This window comes from Eulemur rufifrons, chromosome 13 (assembly GCF_041146395.1).
Source record: "Eulemur rufifrons isolate Redbay chromosome 13, OSU_ERuf_1, whole genome shotgun sequence".
Taxonomy (NCBI): Eukaryota; Metazoa; Chordata; class Mammalia; order Primates; family Lemuridae; genus Eulemur; species Eulemur rufifrons.
The window spans coordinates 10,411,650-10,431,754 of NC_090995.1; the positions used below are offsets into that span (position 1 = coordinate 10,411,650).

Consider the following 20,105-nt stretch of genomic DNA (forward strand, 5'->3'; position numbering starts at 1 on the left):
TTAAATAATATTCTTTCCAGACTAGGGTCTTCACAAACACAGATCGTGAACCTGTTTTTCCACTTTGGTTTTGCTTCATGCTAAACATATCCTTGATTAGTTACTTCAGGTCTCCATACCAGTGGACTGTTATAGTACTAATTTTTTTCTTTTTAAGAGACAGGGTCTCACTCTGTCACCCAGGCTGCAGTGGCCCAATCACAGCCCATTGCAACCTCAGACTCCTGGGCTCAAGCCATCCTCCTGCCTCAGCCTCCCTAGTAACTGGGATTACAGGCATGCACTATCACGCCTCGCTAATTTTTCTATTTTTTGTAGAGACAAGGTCTCACTATGTTGCCTGGGCTAGTCTTCAACACCCGGGCTCAAGTGTTCCTCCCACCCCAGCTTCCCAAAGTGCTAGCATTACAGGCCTGAGCCACCATGCCCAGTGAGATTTTTTTTGTTGTTAACTTTGAAGGTTTCAAGATATATGGTAGGATATTTTGTTTTCTTTAGATTACCATTTCTTATAATTTTATATTTCACTCATGAATAATCATAAGTAGAATTTCCTAAAATAAATCATATCATGATGTAACCCTTAACCCTTTGCTTATTGAAGTGTCTTTAAGAGACTTTATGTTCTACAAACCAGTGATGTTTGTCCAGTCTCCTTAGCGGCCATACAAACAGATTGAATAGGTGAAGGTGGACAAGAAAGGCGAAGCGTCGTAGCTTAGGTCTGCAGGGTGGGCTGTGGCTGTGACAGAGGATGTGTGATGTCAGCACGCGGACAGTGCGCAGGGAAAGCTATGGAATGCTTTGGTAATGGTGACAATGCATTTTCCAGCGCAGGCGTGGCCTTCCCCAGAGGTCAGATGGGCGGGTGCCAGCTCACTCCTACTTCCTTAGGGAGCAAAATTCCATTGTCAGATTTTTTTTTTTTTTTTTGTATGTGTGCTTTTAAAATTTTATTTATTTTTAATGTTAAGAGTAAAGATATCCTGTTTTCACTTGAACCTCTTCGAATATAAAACGGTGCACGTTCACACCTTCATTGGCAGGAAGGTTAAGAGTTCAGTTCAGGTCAAAACTCTTCACCATTTGGACTTTTCTTTTGTTCCCAGAACGATGTTGCTGGGAGCTCGCGTTGCTCCGCCACACCTAGCGTTCGGGCCCAGGAGCCTGAAGCAGGCCCTGAACTGGCAGTGCCTGGTGGAGAACTGGAGGAACCTTAGCTTTCCCCCAAAAAGCACAGATGACTTAATTTTTAACTTTAGAAAGCATTCTAAATAATGTACACTGTTGTATTCTCCCTGGGGGGCTTTGACCAAGCCATTGCGTGTTCATCTCAATGGAGAGATCTGATTACGTAGCCATATATATAAAAATAATAAATGGTGTGTATAATTTTTTTTTTACCTCTAATTGAAACTCCTTGTTTATTTTCTTTTTTCTGTTTGAAAAGATAATTGTCACAATCGTACTGGGACTGGTTATAGGTGCCATCTACTTTGGGCTAACAAATGATTCTGCTGGAATCCAGAATAGGTGAGTAAATTTGGATCTTGATTTTGAGAAAATGCTGTTACTTTCTTCAAGTTTATAAAAATCCATTAAGAATTTGAATTTAAGACAAGCACAGGGTAAGTGTCACTATTTTATGGAGGGGTCGGATGATTCAGTGACTTGAAAGTGGGATGGAAGAGTTAATTGTTTTACAAAAATATATGTATGTATGAAGTGGTACAATATACAGGAAATAAAATTTACCCTTTTAGCCATTTTTAAGTATACAGTTCAGTGGCATTAAGTTCATTTTCATTGTTGTGCAACTATCACCACCATCCAACTGCAGAACTTTTTTCATCTTATCAAATGGAATATCTGTACCCATTAAATAATAACCTCCCATACCCACCTCCCTCAACCCACCTTCTCCAACCCGCATTCTACTTTCTGCCTCTGGATTTGACGACTCTAGGAACCTCATATAAGTGGAATCATGCAGTGTATGTCCCTTAGCATAATGTCTTTTTTTTTTTTTTTTTGAGACAGAGTCTCACTCTGTTGCCCAGGCTAGAGTGCCATGGTGTCAGCCTCGCTCACAGCAACCTCAAACTCCTGGGCTCAAGCGATCCTCCTGCCTCAGCCTCCTGAGTAGCTGGGACTACAGGCATGTGCCACCATGCCTGGCTAATTTTTTCTGTATATATTTTTAGTTGTTTGGCTAATTTCTTTCTATTTTTAATAGAGACGGGGTCTCGCTCTTGCTCAGGCTGGTCTTGAACTCCTGAGCTCAAACAATCCACGTGCCTCAGCCTCCCAGAGTGCTAGGATTACAGGCGTGAGTCACCGTGCCCAGCCTCATAATGTCTTCATGGTTCTTCCACCTTGTAGCATGTGTTAGATTTTCTTTCCTTTGTAAGGTTGAGTACTATTCCATTGCATGTAAATACCACATTTTGCATTTTATTTTCCCTACATCTGTTGATAGAAACTTGGATTGCCTCCACCTTTTGGCTGTTGTAAATAATGCTCAAATACCTGTTTGAGTCTCTGCTTTTGATTATTTTGTTATATACCCAGAAGTAGAATTGCTGGGTCATACATTAATTCTGTTAAATTTTTGAGAAATCTTTGTACTGTCTTCCACAGTGGCTATGCCATTTTGCATTCTTACCAACAGTGCACAAGGATTCCGGTTTCTCCATATGCTCACCAACACGTCTTTCCTTTTTCCTCCTTCTTAAAAATTATACAGATCCATTGGACCCTTGAAAAATGATTATTCAAGTCCTTTGCTGACTTTAAAATTGGATTGTTTGCTTTTTAGTTGAGTTGTAGGAATTCTTTACATTTTAGGGGGGAGGTATTAATCCCTTATCAGATACATGATTTACAAATATTTCCCCCCATTCTGTGGATGTCTTTTCACTGTGTCTTTTGATGCATAAACATTTGTGATTTTGATGTAGTCTGATTTATCTATTTCTTCTTTTGTAGCCTGTGAGCTGATTTCCTTGATGTTTTTGATTCGTTTGACTTGGGGGTGGGGTGTGTGGGTGGGACCCAGTTTTTCCCTATTATATGGCCAGCACTTATGTTAGCGCTGTGATCCTTAGCTAGTTTTAGTTATAATTGGTCTTTAAAAATCTCATTTTATGATGAGATTCTTTAATGTCTGTGTGATGTTCTGAACACAGGTGCCCAGCTAAGTCACAGACCTCAGTGTTCTTGTATTTTATGTATTGAAAACCACTCGGTGCCCGGCACTGTGCTCTTTGACACCCACGTTCTTAGATTAACTCCCACTGGCCAGAGGGGGAGGATGGATCCCCATTTTACTGTTGAGAACAAAGTTGAAAAAGCTTATGTTAAATCAATTTTGATGTCCAGAGAGGATGATTATTTTTGAAAGGGTAAGCATAAAAGTTGATTCCTCTGTCAAGTAAAATAAGTGTTTTTTCTGTATAGGATCAGATAGTGTTGCTCTACAATGAGATTATTGTTACTAAACAGCACTGTTCCAGAGTTATGTCATTGTTTATCTTTTTATCTTCCCCGAGGACTGAGATCTGGATTGTCCCCAAACTTGCTAGTAAATTGATGGTTTGTGTCCTGTGTAGATGCTGTATCTTAACCCAGCACAGATTATCTTGCAGGATCTAGAGGCTGTGGACCTTTTATATCGTGCAGCAGGAAACGTTTGGAAAAAATATTGAGAAACCTGTCTTCACCTGGAATTTTAAAGACCGGACAATCTAGCCATTACATTTCTTGGTAGAAAAATCCAGAGAAGAGCTTTAGCTATTTCTTCAAATGTTTTCTGGAGAAATAGGACATTCATCTTATTTGAATTTGCATTTTTGCTACCATTAAGTTTGCTACCATTTTTTGTAAGAATTTGGACTGCCTGAAAGTAGCCTGGGTGTGGTGGCTTATCTAATCCTTCCTGGGGTGATTAGTGATTGATTCTTTTTTTTTTTTTTTTTTTTTTTTTTGAGACAGAGTCTCACTCTGTTGCCCAGGCTAGAGTGAGTGCCGTGGCGTCAGCCTAGCTCACAGCAACCTCAAACTCCTGAGCTCAGGCGATCCTACTGCCTCAGCCTCCCGAGTAGCTGGGACTACAGGCATGCACCACCATGCCCGGCTAATTTTTTCTATATATATTTTTTTTAGCTGTCCATATAATTTCTTTCTATTTTTAGTAGAGATGGGGTCTCGCTCTTGCTCAGGCTGGTCTCGAACTCCTGAGCTCAAACGATCCGCCCACCTCGGCCTCCCAGAGTGCTAGGATTACAGGCGTGAGACACCACGCCCGGCCAGTGATTGATTCTTTTGATTAGGAAAAAAAATGTTGCTGTGTCATCTCTGTAATCAGGTGCTCACAGTTGTGTTCAGGGGTGAATATCAGTACTTCATCCCTTGGCACTGCTTGAGACCAGGGAGCCAGCGTGGTTGGGTTCTGGGAGGGCTTGCTTTCTGGCGTACAGAGGGCCGCCTTCTTGCTGTGTCCTCACCTGGCAGAGAGAAAGCTCTGGTGTTCTTCCTCCTCTTACTAGGGCGGTTCCCATCATGAGCCTCACCCCACAGCCCCGTGACCTCATCTGAACCTAATTACCTCCCAAAGGCCCCATCTTCAAATACCCTCACATTGGGGGTTGGGCCTCAGCACAGGAATTTGAAGGGATGGCGAGGGGCACAATTCCTCACACTGCAGCCTAGGACTGTGAATGAAGATGTGTCACAATCCAGAGTCCCAGGGGCCCCGCTGTGGAGACGTAAGAGATGGGGAGAGACCTCACGGGGCTCGTGTCTCCCTCTGTTTTAACCAGAAGAGTTTCACTTGTTTCTTCCTGTTTAACCTTACACGATATCATGTATAGGAGTTTTGTGAGTTGAAAAATCAAGCTAAGAATGTCGAGTTGACTGTGATACTTTTTGTTCCCTTTCTTGCACGGCAGAGCCGGGGTTCTCTTCTTCCTGACGACCAACCAGTGTTTCAGCAGCGTGTCGGCCGTGGAGCTCTTCGTGGTGGAGAAGAAGCTCTTTATGTGAGTGGATCTCTGTCGGCAGCAGGGGCTGTTGGCCAAACTGGTCACGTCCGGAACCGGGCCAAGGATGGGATCACGGGCACTGCCAGTGTTTGTTTTACTTCATTTTTTCAATTGACATAAATTGTGTGTATTTACCGCGTACGACATGATGTTTTGAAAATGCACAGGGGTCACAAATGCGGACTGAGAAGCAGCAGCCAGAAGTGGGGAGGCAAATCACGAGGGCGTGAGGCCTGACACCGAGGGGAACAGAGCTTCTAGGTTAGGGCGCGGTCAGAAAATCCAAATGCTGTGCTGACAGCAGGCAATAACGGGCCTGAGAAATATCGTTCGTATTTAGTAAATGCTGGTGACCTTCATAAGAGCAGGCTGAGGGGCTCAGGTGAAGTGTGGGCTAAGCAGCGCCTCAGAGGTAGGGAGGTGACGTTGACAAGGAAGGTGACCAAGCTCAGCCCTTGTCAGACTGGGGAATGGAAAGAACCAGAAGCCAGCCTCACCGTAAGGAGCAGGCTGCTTTCGATTGCTATGTTCTTCAAAGATGGATGAGATTTGTCCACATCTATAAGCCCAGGAAAGAAATCATTACAGAGGGAAAGAATGAAGGAGGTGGAAAAGTTTGGAACGGTGGGGAAACGATGTCAGGAAGAGGAAAGATTTGGATTTGACACTTGACAGAGATGTGTGGTTGGCAGGCGTGGTCATGGAAGGAGAAAAGCTTTTTTGCCTTTTTAACTTGAAAGTAGAAGAAGTAAAACGAGTTTAGTGATCCGAAGCTGCGGTCTGGGGCTTGGAGAATATCAGCGCCACTTTCTTCATAATCAGACGTAGGGAGAGAGGAAAGCCCCCGTTACTACCGAGATGAGTCACTGAAGTGCTGTTCTTCCAAGACAGCCGGTGTCAGAAGAAGAGAAAGAAACATCCTCTGCAGAGAGGCAGGATGTGCAGAATCTGTTGGCCTGGAGTGGGTGTTTGGGGGCCAGAACGAGCGACAACAAAGGGAGTTCTGTAGTGAGAAGAGGGGTCACAGCACAGAGCTTCGTGGGGCTGGTGTCCCAGAGAGGCTGTTGCCTGAGATGGCGAAGAGTGTGGTGGGGTTAGCCTCGAGGATGTGGGAAGCTGTCGTATCGGACCCCTGGTGGCAGCCGAAGTCTATGGGAAGCAGTCTAATCTTCTAGTCTGTGCCTTCTTAAACTAACCTGGGATGTATGATATGTGTTTTTGATCTATAGACATGAGTATATCAGTGGATACTACAGAGTGTCATCTTACTTCTTCGGAAAACTGTTATCTGATTTACTACCCATGAGGATGTTACCGAGTATTATATTTACCTGTATAACGTACTTCATGTTAGGTAAGTAACAAGGCAAAAAGGATGTGTCTTTAGTCTTGCCTCTGAAGTGAAACAAATGTCTCCCTGCATGTTTTTGGTTCTCAAAACTACAGACCAAAGGCTGGACACGCACCTGTAATCCTAGCACTTTGAGAGGCTGAGGTGGGAGGGTCACGTGAGTCCGGAAGTTTGAGACCAGCCTGAGCAACATAGTGAGACCCCATGTCTACAAAAAATAGAAAAATGAGCCAGCTGGCCATAGTGGCCTGTATTTCCACCTACTCGGGAGGCTGAGGCAGAAGGATCGCTTGAGCCCAGGAGTTGGAGGTTGCAAGTGAGCTATGATGATGTCACTGCCCTTTGGCCCGGGCAACAGAGTGAGACCCTGTCTAAAAAAAAAACCAAACCCAAACCCAAACCAACTACAAACCAAGCCATGAGATAAGGAATCTATCCACTCTGCATTCTCTGAAATAGCTGTTCACTGTGGACATTTTTTTTGTCAAGATTTTTTTCCAACTGAACTTTTAAAACTATTTATAAAACTGTATTTTACTGAGAGATGCTGTTTGTCATACACAGACATGAGAAGACTTTATAAAACTTTGAGACTATGCTGGAGGAGCTGGGATATTTTATTGCCTGTCTATATTTTCATTTATCTCTGTATACGATATTTACAGGTATATAGAGAGACAAAAAATATATATGTATTCCCTACTCCCCACTCTCTAATGAGAGAAAAAGATGGTGACTTTGGGGGCTTATTGATTTAATAAAAACACACGTTTGATAGCTACAGAGATTCATTTGTGCGTGATGCTCAGGTTTTCGTGCGCTACCCACTCCCCCGCCCCTGAAATAATCTATTTTTGCCAAAGCACTGCAGAATAAGAACCACTGATTGAGCTTAAACCTTCCATTTTACAAATAATAGGTGTGTAAACAATCAGACATAGGATCTAGGTCCTTCTGACTGGTGTTCTTGTGGCTGTTTCCAGATTGTGCGACCCATAGTATTAGCTCATGATGGTTTAGAAAGTAGCTTTATGAAACTTAATTTAGGCCGGGCGTGGTGGCTCACGCCTGTAATCCTAGCACTCTGGGAGGCCGAGGTGGGCGGATCGTTTGAGCTCAGGAGTTCGAGACCAGCCTGAGCAAGAGCGAGACCCCATCTCTACTAAGAATAGAAAGAAATTATATGGACAGCTAAAAATATATATAGAAAAAATCAGCCGGGCATGGTGGTGCATGCCTGTAGTCCCAGCTACTCGGGAGGCTGAGACAGGAGGATCGCTTGAGCTCAGGAGTTTGAGGTTGCTGTGAGCTAGGCTGACGCCACGGCACTCACTCTAGCCTGGGCAACAGAGTGAGACTCTGTCTCAAAAAAAAAAAGAAAAAAAAAAAGAAACTTAATTTAGCTTTGTTCTCCATACAGAGTTAGGTGGTGATTTGTCTAAGGAGTCTCGGGTGATGGTGGCACCCCCTCCTCCCCCAGATAATAAAACCCCCGCGAGGGCATGTCACCCCCACCATCCCAGTTTCTTCACTAATGCAGTCACAGCACACAGTGAAACGTATGGGAAATGAACGTGCTATGGATGAGTTTCCTGTGAGAAGAGAAGGCACTAGAATCTTGGCCAGTTGTACTGCCTGTAGCTCCCCATGTCGGGAACTCAGGAATTGTTCATCATTATACATGAAGGCGTATAGGTGTTATATGGAAAAGTGCTTATGCATTGAGTGTAAGAAAGAAAACCACAGCATAACTTTACATAGTGACATGGAGGGAAACATCGAATTTGATGATTCAGGATAGTGGGATAGTGGATGACTGTTTTTTTTTTCATACTAATACTAGTTTCTCAAAATATTATAGTGTTATTTGCACAGTAAGTAACCCCAAACACATGGTAACCTAGGCGGTTGGATTAACCGCTTTTTTTTCTTTCTAAGGATTGAAGCCAGACGCAGGTGCCTTCTTTGTCATGATGTTCACCCTTATGATGGTGGCCTATTCGGCCAGTTCCATGGCGCTGGCCATAGCAGCAGGTCAGAGTGTGGTTTCCATAGCAACGCTTCTCATGACCATCTGTTTTGTGTTTATGATGGTGAGTATGAACTGTGCTACTCTGAGAAGGAAATTTTCCCCCTTTGTTTCTTCGTTTACATTCCCCTGTCATGTAAAATCTGCTTTGAAGATTCTGTACACAGGACTCTTTGCTTTCAGGATGCCATATACTAAAATACAGTTTATGTTAGAGAATATACCAGCTTTCCTCTTTGCCCTTATACAGACTTTTTTGCTACTGTTCTAATGAAGTTACTATAACTTTAGTTAACATGTCGTTACTAAAGTGTTTTTTTTTTTTAATTTCTTTTTAGAGATGAGGTCTTGCTATGTTGCCCAGGCTTGTCTCAAACTCCTGGGCTCAAGCAATCTTCCTGCCTCAGCCTCCCCAGTAGCTGGGACCACAGGCCTGTGCCACCACACCTGGCTAATTTTTCTATTTTTAGTAGAGACGGGGTCTCACTCTTGCTGAGGCTGGTCTCGAACTCCTGAGCTCAAGCGATCCTCCCGCCTCAGCCACCCAGAGTGCTGGGATTACAGGCGTGAGTCACTGGGCATGCACGGCTAAGCAAGTTTGTTATTGTCATGCATATCCCAGTTTGCCAGTGGTGGCAGTTAGAACAATTTTTTGTGAGCCTCATAGCTGTCTCTTGTCAGTCCCAAGCAGTCCTTCCTGGCATCTCTGTCGCAATAGTCCTTTGGTAGCCTTAAGTGAAGGAATTGACCCTGTTGTATGCTGTACCTCACTACATTATGCTGTGTATTAGTTCCAGGTTTTGGGTTATTTTAAACCTGCATTCTGAACTCTAAAGTCATGGATATAGAATGCAAACCCTGGTAAATCACAAATCTTATTGTAGTGTGGCAGTAGGGAGGGGCGTATGGTGCTCAGGATTGTTCTGGTTTAGGTTCTTAGAATGCCAGGTGTACTGTGGGAACACATAGTGGTTATTGTGTCATTAAAACAGTTAGTATTTCTTAGCCTTCCACTGTGTGCAGTTACAAAGAAAGCTGAGTCCATAGCCTTGACAATTCGGGCTCTTCCAGTTAAATGGAATATATATTGTAGATATATTGTCCTTCCTTTGAAACCATAAACAGCCTTAGTTATATAGAGTTCTACACATGCAAGGAGAAACATTAAGTGTGTATAGTAAGTGGAATGTATTTCAAGAAAGAGTTGGTCTTAGCAGAAACGTTTAGAAGGGTGAAGAGGAATTCTGTGTGAAATTACTGGACGGATTCTGATTCTAGGTATTCGCTTTTTGTAGATTTTTTCAGGTCTGCTGGTAAATCTCACAAGCATTGCTGCTTGGCTGTCGTGGCTACAGTACTTCAGCATTCCTCGCTACGGCTTTACGGTAAGTTTCCTCGGTCTGTGATGGTGACGGGGTTCCCAATCTAGAAACAACCAAAATAAAAAGCCCACTCATCTCATTTCCCCAGCCAAGAGCTGTGAAAGTCTCCTATCCAGGAATTTCTTTTCTTTTTTTTAGACAGAGTCTTGCTCTGTTGCCCAGGCTAGAGTGCGGTGGTGGCATCATAGCTCACAGCAACCTCAAACTCCTGGGCTCAAGCGATCCTCCTGCCTCAGCCTCCCGAGTAGCTGGGACTACAGGCATGTGCCACCATGCCTGGCTAATATTTTTCTGTATATTTTTAGTTGTCCAGCTAATTTCTTTCTATTTTTTTAGTAGAGATGGGGTCTCGCTCTTGCTCAGGCTGGTCTCGAACTCCTGAGCTCAAACATTCCGCCCGCCTCGGCCTCCCAGAGTGCTAGGATTACAGGCGTGAGCCACCGCGCTTGGCCCAGGAATTTGTTTTTTAGGAGCAAAGAATGAGAATGTCCTATTAGCTTTGGTTAGCACAAGGCCAGGAAGTCATGTGGGCTTTTCCCCGGTCAGTTGTCCTTTGAGGGAGGTGTGGGAAGATACTGCATAGAGAAGAAAGATTGGCTAATTGATGAGAAGCGTACTGTTGCGTTTCAGCTCAGTAAGAAAACAAATGAAAGGATGGGAGATGAGACTAGAATACCTAATTTATATTGAAAAAGAAATTAGTATAGAAGAAAAACAAAGACTGTGCAATACTCATAGCCATATTGGCTTTTGTAAGCTCATCAACTCCAGAGAAAACTGTCTGTGTCTTAATACATTATAACCAAGTTTCTCCACTCCCAGGAATTACAACCGGTGTTGATGGAAACAAACAAAAACATAAGATTGTTACCACGAATTAACAGTGCTTATGAGCTATGGCGTAATATAGCCAGAGGTCTCCCCTTCTGGCCAAATACTTTACTTCTTTTGTATTGGAAGCCACAATCCCAGCCTTACATCCCCCGAATGCCAAGGAAAATAACTTTAGTAGCTTTGGTGTCACAAAGACTGTGAATGTGAAACTCGGTATGTTTTTAGAAATAATAATAATCAACATTAAACTTGGAGGACATGATTGTGATCATTCTCAAGAAACTTTCTGAAATTAAAAACTGTTTACCTTGCCCCGCTCCCACTTGTGTGTCGTAGGCTTTGCAGCATAATGAATTTTTGGGACTAAACTTCTGCCCAGGACTCAATACAACAGCAAACGATACCTGTAGCTACGCGACGTAAGTCTGGGTTCATTGTCGTGTTGGGTTTGCTACTACTGTGGTGTGATGTAGAAAGGCCACAGGGCTTGAAGCTGACAAGAGTTCTTCCGGGGTCACTGAATATTTCTGAGCCTACGTTTTTTCATCCATAATGTGAGTTGCTGTGCACTAATGCATGTAAACATGCTGTACAACTCTTTGGCATTCTGTTATAGTCAAAATCGTATATATATATATATTTTTGATGTTAAACAGCAAGCATTTATTTGTCACTCACATCTACAAGTCTAAGCTGGGTTTACTTCTAAGCTTCAGGTTGGGTCCAGGCCTACTTGATGTATTTTTCATCCTCTTTGGATCAAGAGCCTCTCTTTTGGGTCGTATAAGGGTGCTTTTGATGTTTTGATTGTGGGTCTGAGTTATTATTTTTCAAAACATTTGAGTTTGAAATGAGGTGCTTTGATATTTTAGCAAGAGCTTGCAGTCTTGAAGGTTATGGATTATATGAAACATAGGCATCCATGAACTCATGGCGACTATAAGCCCAACCCAGGAGTAAGAGCTAAAAGGTGTCAGTAGCACAGAGAGTGAATGTTCGCTGCCAAGATCCTGATGCTTTGTCTGCCTCGTGCATTTGGGAGATGTCATGAAAGCACAGGCTGCACAGTTCTGCGGGTTTTTTATTGAAATATGTGTTTCTTTTTTTTTTTTTTAAGAGGATACATTGTTAGAGAGAGAGGATAGGAAGGATTCCAAAAGTTGAGAAGGAAATTCCATTTTTGCATAATATTAACATAGGCATTCAGGTTTTAACAAAATTAGAAGATATTGTTCTAAAAATTTAATGACACTTTCCTTTTCTATGATTGTAGTTAATGGTTCCTTTTTTTTTTTTTTTTTTTGAGACAGAGTCTCACTCTGTTGCCCAGGCTAGAGTGAGTGCCGTGGCGTCAGCCTAGCTCACAGCAACCTCAGACTCCTGAGCTCAAGGGATCCTCCTGTCTCAGCCTCCCGAGTAGCTGGGACTACAGGCATGCACCACCATGCCCGGCTAATTTTTTTCTATATATATTTTTAGCTGTCCATATAATTTCTTTCTATTTTTAGTAGAGATGGGGTCTCGCTCTTGCTCAGGCTGGTCTCGAACTCCTGAGCTCAAACGATCCGCCCACCTCGGCCTCCCAGAGTGCTAGGATTACAGGCGTGAGCCACCGCGCCCGGCCAATGGTTCCATTTTGATACACAAATTAATGAGGAAAAAGAGAATGTTGTTCGTATTCTAAATCTTTCTTAAACTATTCCAATAGAATAGAAATAATTCTTAATAATAGGACAAATTGCTATTTCAATTTTTTTTTTTTTTTGAGACAGAGTCTCGCTCTTTTGCCCAGGCTAGAGTGAGTGCCATGGCGTCAGCCTAGCTCACAGCAACCTCAAACTCCTGGGCTTAAGCGATCCTCCTGCCTCAGCCTTCCAAGTAGCTGGGACTACAGGCATGCGCCACCATGCCTGGCTAATTTTTTCTATATATATATATTTTAGTTGTCCAGATAATTTCTTTCTATTTTTAGTAGAGGCGAGGTCTCGCTCTTGCTCAGACTAGTCTCGAACTCCTGACCTCAAGCGATCCACCCGCCTCGGCCTCCCAGAGTGCTGGGATTACAGGCGTGAGCCACCGTGCCCGGCCCCTACAGAGAGCTTTGATCATCTTAGTGAGGATCATGGGTGTCATCTGTTCAACCTGAGGTTTTCTCCATCAGGAATAACTAAAAAATTACTTGATATATTTTTCTGCCCTTTGAAGACAGACCGCATTATAGATTGGAAACAAATGAATTTGAGGAGGCTAAAACTTAGCTCAAAGTGTGACTCTGTGAACTTGGCCAAGTTCCTTAAACCTCAGTCCCTTCGTCTTTTTTTTTTTTGAGACAGAGTCTCACTCTGTTGCCCAGGCTAGAGTGAGTGCCGTGGCGTCAGCCTAGCTCACAGCAACCTCAAACTCCTGAGCTCAAGGGATCCTCCTGTCTCAGCCTCCCGAGTAGTTGGGACTACAGGCATGTGCCACCATGCCCGGCTAATTTTTTCTATATATATTTTTAGCTGTCCATATAATTTCTTTCTATTTTTAGTAGAGATGGGGTCTCGCTCTTGCTCAGGCTGGTCTCGAACTCCTGAGCTCAAACGATCCGCCCACCTCGGCCTCCCAGAGTGTTAGGATTACAGGCGTGAGCCACCGCGCCCGGCCCCTTCATCTTTTAAATGTGTATAATATCAACTCCATTGGGTTGTTTTAGGAATTAACTAAGCAATTAAGTGCAAGATGCTTGCGTAATAGCTGGGGAAATTGCGAGCACACAATGACTGTAAGCTATTATATGTGACAGGATAATCATTAAGGACCTGGTTAACCCATAGGCTTCTTTAGCTAAGGAACAGTGGATATATTGAGTAAAATTTGAGAGACGGTAAGAATGAAGTTTCTTCTTTTTCCGTTGAATTTTAGGTGCACCGGAGAAGACTATTTGTCAAGTCAGGGCATCGATCTCTCAGCTTGGGGCTTGTGGAGGAATCACGTGGCCTTGGCTTGTATGATTGTTATCTTCCTCACAATTGCCTACCTAAAATTGTTATTTCTTAAAAAATATTCTTAAATTCCCCTTTCATGTACTAGGATTTATCCTCACATAAAAAAGGAGCACCTTGATTTATCTTGCATAGCCAATCAGGTTTTTTTCTTGTCTTCCGTTCAGTTGCCATTGTACTGCTGTTCAACAGCAATTATTTTCACCAGAAACATTCACAGAAATCACAATGGACTGAATTATACATGAAAACAGCCCAAGTCAAAAATAAATGACGAACTATATATTGCATATTCATCTTGCCAGATAGTAACCGTGGGGAAGGGAATCTAGTCTAATTTATTGACTTAAAAAAGAGGAGAATTGATTTCTAGATACTCCTGGCAAGTTACTAATATCTCTGGTATCAGTTTTCCTTGTCTTTAAAATGAATAATAAAATTAACAGCCCTCCGATTTTAATATTCTGTGAATCTATGACCTGCTATTATTTAATAAATAACAAATGTATTAATGCTGTATTGGAAGTATGAAATCTGAAATATGTTGGAAAAACCAGTCGAATTCCTAGTGTAAAAAAGCCATTGTGATAGAAACAAAATCTTTGATAAGCTTATTAAGGTTAATAGAACTTGCCAGTATTTCTCTCTAGTGGTATCATGATAGTTCGAGAATCTTGGCTGGATGTTTTGGACTTAGGTGGAATAGAAAACCAGGAGTCTGGTGATACAGTTCTTGTGCCATTTCTGGGACATTCTCCCTCTGGAAAGTCACTTAATCTTCTTGGGATGGTTCCTTGGTTTATAATCTGTAATCTGGGTATGCATCTAAATCACGTGAGGAAATTTGCTAAAAATACAGATGTCTGAGCTCTGCCTAGCCCCACTGCGTAGATATTTCCAGATCTCCCCTGACCACTTCTGGATTTGGTAATTTTAAAGGTTCTTTCCAGCTCCCAAAATTTTACATACGACTTAATAACTGTTCCATCTGTCCCTATACAGGGTTTTTTCCTTCCCTGCTTATACACCTCATTTATTTCCATTTCTTCTCCTCATTCTAACCTTTACCAGCAATAGGGAAGTGTTCTTAAATTTTTTTTTCATTGAAGGGTAATGTACCGAAAAGTATAGTTGAGTGAATTACCACAAAATGAACCTCGCGTGCGACCGTCAAGCCAGGTCAAAAAATAGAACATCACAGCACACGGAAGCCCCCTCCCGGCTCCTCGCAGCCACGACTTCCTCCCTGTCCGCCCTGAGTTATTTTTGAAATGACACTTGCATTTCCCCTCTGCTCTTCTCAGAACCTTACGAAAGCCCAGTTTTGCATTCTTGTGTGCAGAGGTACATACGAAATGAAGTCTCCCCCCACTTTTTACATTTCTAAATAATTTTAGATTTACAGAAAAATCGCAAAATTTCCCTCAGTGTTAACATTTTATATACCAAGGTCAAAGCTAAGAGAGCAACCTTGGTACCTTACTGTTAAACTGCCGGCTCAGCTCAGATTTCACCGATTTTCTTCTAATATTCTTTTATTGTTCCAGGATTCAGTTCAGGAGATCACATGGCATCTAGTTTCCTGTTTTAAAAGTAAATACTTTTCAATATTCTTATAGAATTATGTGGGCTGGGGTATCCCTAGAATGCAGATTCCCCTGTGTCCGGTCATCTTAGAATTCATTTTTTTTTTTGAGACAGAGTCTCGCTCTGTTGCCCGGGCTAGAGTGAGTGCCGTGGTGTCAGCCTAGCTCACAGCAACCTCAAACTCCTGGGCTCAAGCGATCCTCCTGCCTCAGCCTCCCGGGTAGCTGGGACTACAGGCACGCGCCACCATGCCCGGCTAATTTTTTCTACATATTTTTAGCTGTCCATATAGTTTCTTTCTATTTTTAGTAGAGACGGGGGTCTCGCTCTTGCTCAGGCTGGTCTCGAACTCCTGACCTCGAGCGATCTTTCCGCCTCAGCCTCCCAGAGTGCTAGGATTACAGGCGTGAGCCACCGCGCCGGCCTAATCTTTGAACTTTAAAGAACAGTGTTTTTGGCTGGGTGCGGTGGCTCACACCTGTAATCCTAGCACTCTGGGAGGCTGAGGTGGGAAGATTGCTTGGGCTAAGGAGTTTGAGGTTACAGTGAGCTGCGACAACACCACTACACTCACTCTACCCAGGGCGACAGAGCAAGACTCTGTCTCACAAAAAAAAAGGAACAGTGTTTAACATTTAATTAATGCATCATCCTGTTAACACATTATCTTTTTTCCTGGTTATTATGTGACCATCAAGGTTAATAATCAATTTTTGTTGTTTTTAGTTACAACTTCTGCTTTTTTCCTAACCGTGCCTTACTCGCAGTTCCCTGTATATACTTTTCCCTCATTACACAGAGAGAAATATATTTATACTTTATACACAAAATAATATACTTTACAAAAGAAACAAAACAGCCAAAATTTTTAACATCTACTTTTTAAATAAATGAGAATTTAAATATATCCTATTATATTTGTCTTCTTTTTGTATTAAAATTGCCCTTTTTATATACTTTTTATGTTGTGGCAAGAAACACATGACATAAAATTTACCATCTTAACCATTTAAAAATTAAGGAACCTTTAAAAAAGTGTAATTTATTTTCCTATAAAGTGGAAAAGAAAACGTTAGTTTGTAGAAATTTACTTAAGAATATGTATTTTTTCTAAAGTTTTGTTTATTTTCTTGGATGTCAGAACTAATCTATAATGGAGGGAACAAACTGGTTTAAAATAAAATAAAACTTAAGGATTAAATGAATGTTAGTTGCTATTTATACTCACACGATAAATATATACTATTTATTTTGTTTTGTAGTCCTTTGTGGCAGAACTATATGGTGTTTTATGATACTGCTTGCTGTTCTATGTCTAACGTATTTTGAAGAAGTAGGATTATAGGAGGTAATTGGCTTGAGAGCACCTCTAAGTCATTGCAGTATTTAACAAACTTTTTTTGACTAGTATCCACAATAAAAAAAAAAATTCATATCGTAACCCATTTCTTTGTGTATGCACACAAATAATCCAAACAGGTTTCATGTGGTGCATTCTGAAAGACATTTTTGAAATAGAGTTAGAATAAAACCATTTTATAGGTCCATCAGTAAATATGTATTTTCAAAGTTCTATATCTGCCTCCTTTAGTGACCTAATTTGATAAATTATGTGGACATCTGTGTGATAATTGCTCTCCTACTTCACATGAAAGTCGTAAGGGCTAAGCGGCTCACCTGGGACAGGGATCCACCCACACCTTCAGTCCCGAGGACTCAGAGCCCCTGGTTCCCTCGCCCCTGTCAGGCTGTGGAGCATGGAAACAGAGTGACCCCGTTATGTAGCAGTGATGCTGGCCTCTCAGAATGACAGGAGTGACTAATATTATAACCTCTTTTGCCTGCTGTTCCACCAGCGTGGAAACCCCGCTGCAACTAAGTGGCCAAGTGTCAGATTCAGTGGAACCTTGTCTGCATTCCAAGGTGACATGTGCCCCTAACTCTTGAGGATCCAGGACCGCTCATCCAGCAGAGCCTAAAACTGCAGGGACAGGAAGCGTCACTTCTAAAGATGGGCTCGTGGGAATGACATTGAGAGAGGCCAGTACCTCTCGCGTCCTGGGCTGTGCATTCTAACTACGGGGAATAGACACCAGTGGTCGAGTGTGGGGGTCTGCAAACTTCCCACAAAGGGCCAGATAGTAAATATTTTAGGCTTTGTGGGCCATGATGGTCTTTGTCACAACTACTTTGCCATCACAGAGCAGAAACAGCCATAGAGGACACACAAACACATGAGCATGGCTCCATCCACCAGTCTCCTTCACCGAAGCAGGCACGGGCTGGATGCGGCCGGCAGGCCAGTCTGCTGAACCCTGGCCCGGTGCATAGAGGACCGTGCCCCTGTCCCCAGTGAGGCTGTCATCCACCAACTGGCGCGGGATTGCTGCCGCCCTTCCCTTGCAAAAGGGCAAACCAAACAGCCACCATGAAGGGCTTGGGACAGCTGGGTGTCACGTGTGGATGCCCTCGGCGCATTGACAGTGCCGGAGGCGCACATTTCACTGCGCATGATGTCCAAGACCGGGCATATGAAAGGGACCTAGATCGGGATTTTATTTGCCATATAACCCCCAAGTGCAGGGTTGATTGAAAGGAAAAAGGGCACTTTGAAGGCACAACTGTGAGCAGTTTTACAATCTGACACCTTGCCTGTGTGGGCATAGGTTTTGCCTCAAGCCATTAAAAAATCTTAATTGGGTTGAAACACATCCGGGGGCTGGCACACCACCAAACGATCTGGAACCACTGCCAAGGAGCACCCTCTAATCACAGTGTGAAAAATGTCCAACCACAGGCCGGGCACGGTGGCTCACGCCTGTAATCCTAGCACTCTGGGAGGCCGAGGCGGGTGGATTGCTGGAGGTCAGGAGTTCGAGACCAGCCTGAGCAAGAACAAGACCCCGTCTCTACTAAAAATAGAAATTATCTGGACAACTAAAAATATACAGAAAAAAAATAGCTGGGCATGGTGGCGCATGCCTGTAGTCCCAGCTACTCAGGAGGCTGAGGCAGGAGGATCGCTTGAGCCCAGGAGTCTGAGGTTGCTGTGAGCTAGGCTGACACCACGGCACTCTAGCCCGGGCAACAGAGCAAGACTCTGTCTCAAAAAAAAAAAAAGTGTCCAACCACCGCATTCCAACCGGAGCTGAAAAAAGGCCAATGGCAAATGCTATTGAGGACTCCCCAAGATCTTGAGACGGGGGTTAGACTGGCAACTCCCCCCAGATTGATAGGGTATTTCTAGCCAGAGAGTAAGGAGCTCCTGGCCAGCTAACGTGGTCTCTGTGGATCATGTTGGGGCCTGGGCCAAACACTGCATATCACTGCACTGGAACCTCGCCCCTTTGACACGGTCCCCTGCCCCCCTGGGGTGTGTGCGGGCGGGGTACTCGCGTGAGATTCTGCCGTTACAGATGGTGAGACTGCAGGGGCCTGGGTGCGGAGGTCCTCTGTGGCCCCAGGACGTCACCATGCCTAAAGCACCAAGGAGGAAAAGTGCAGGATGGGAGGGAAAAAAAATCATCCATCCATACAATAGAAAAGCAGCTCACATTTATGAGAGAGGCCCACAAACAAGAAAAGGAGGAAACACTGAAGAATGAAAAGGCCTCGCATCTCAACCTTATTGGTGGAAACTTCGGTGGTTTCAAAATCATCTTGAATCCTCCAAAAGTGAGATACGGGTGGTTGCGAATTAACTGATAGGTATTTAAATCGATTCAGCAGTGAGCTGGCGCAGATCAAGTTACATAACAGCGTCAGAGACGGGGCGGGGGAAGGCGACACTGTCCCCAGACGCAGTCATCGAGCCCACGAGGGAGCGTGAGCGGCAGCAGCGTGAAGGTCATGGCCTTGACATTCCAGACATTGTAAATGCCAGTCATCTGAAAACTTTTAGGGAATGGAATTTTGATCTGAAGAAATTGCCAAACATTAAAAGGAGAAAAATTTGTGCTAATGGTGCAGTTCCCAAGATGTAAAACTATTACAACTGGAGATGAAGATTTTGGAGGTTTGGAACTAAAAGGTGAACCAAGGGACTCAGATGAGGAAATGATTGTGTGGCCTAATTGTCTTTACTTGCATTGAAAATGAGTGATCTGAGACCTTCAAGTTATACTCATTGATTATGGCACGTAATTGTTGAGATATAAGAATTTGCTATTTAAGTCATTCTCTTACATGGTGAGAGTCCTATATGCAGTTTCAAAAATGGTGGTGGGGTTTTTATTTAATAACAAAGATTGCTTTTTATGTACATTAAATGGCTAAAATAGGAGTGATCTGCAAAAACTATTTCATCTGAATTTCAGGGATGGGGAGCAATAATAAGTGAGGGCAAAAAATGTTTTAATTTTTTTCCCTCAGGTGTATTTGGGATTGTGTAATCTTGCATTTTGGGAAATGGACAGTAACCTGTTTTCTGAAAGGTTCCCGTGGATACTTATTCATAGCAAAATGGTCTTTCAGTAATTATGTCTCGCTAATCCTCTTAAACATTAAGCCTATTTTCCTTTATTATAAAATAGGGAAAAATGTGATATGGAATTTGTATACACTGATGGATTGCACATTATTATTTTCTGAGCCAGAGTTAAATGGTAAAAAACAAAACAAAACAAAACACACAGCGATTCTTGGTTTATTGATCTCCCATACTTAATCTGCTATCTTTTGACAAAGGGGATAAATAATATCAGGTTATCTCCTTTTGATTGTATATTATTTTTTGCTTTATTATTGTGAAAAGCAATAGGTTTTATTTTTTTGAGACAGAACTAACGATTAGAGAGTCAATGATTTTAATTGTGTTATTTTTTTCTTCCAAGAGATAGGTTAGGTTGACATTTAACTCAGTATTTCCAGTACCATGAAAAACATGGATGTTATAGA

The 20,105-nt window shown here is 42.8% G+C and overlaps 1 protein-coding gene and 1 pseudogene across 3 annotated transcripts in view; both read left to right on the forward strand.

Annotated features, from left to right (window-relative positions):
* ABCG2 (ATP binding cassette subfamily G member 2 (JR blood group)) overlaps positions 1 to 15,379 on the forward strand; it is a 46,579-nt gene extending 31,200 nt beyond the window's left edge. For 2 of the 3 annotated variants that reach the window (XM_069485359.1, XM_069485361.1), the window contains exons 10-16: positions 1,451 to 1,533; positions 4,950 to 5,039; positions 6,272 to 6,396; positions 8,332 to 8,486; positions 9,718 to 9,807; positions 10,975 to 11,057; positions 13,543 to 15,379. In XM_069485359.1, coding sequence (XP_069341460.1) covers positions 1,451 to 1,533; positions 4,950 to 5,039; positions 6,272 to 6,396; positions 8,332 to 8,486; positions 9,718 to 9,807; positions 10,975 to 11,057; positions 13,543 to 13,690 — 774 coding nt within the window. In that variant the 3' untranslated portion in view covers positions 13,691 to 15,379. Of the gene's footprint in view, positions 1 to 1,450; positions 1,534 to 4,949; positions 5,040 to 6,271; positions 6,397 to 8,331; positions 8,487 to 9,717; positions 9,808 to 10,626; positions 10,852 to 10,974; positions 11,058 to 13,542 lie in introns of those variants that run through there. The other variant, XM_069485360.1, reaches the window with a different exon arrangement.
* A 3,114-nt stretch (positions 15,380 to 18,493) lies between these two features.
* LOC138393919 (translation machinery-associated protein 16 pseudogene) lies at positions 18,494 to 19,301 on the forward strand (annotated as a pseudogene).
* The last annotated feature ends 804 nt before the right edge of the window (positions 19,302 to 20,105 follow it).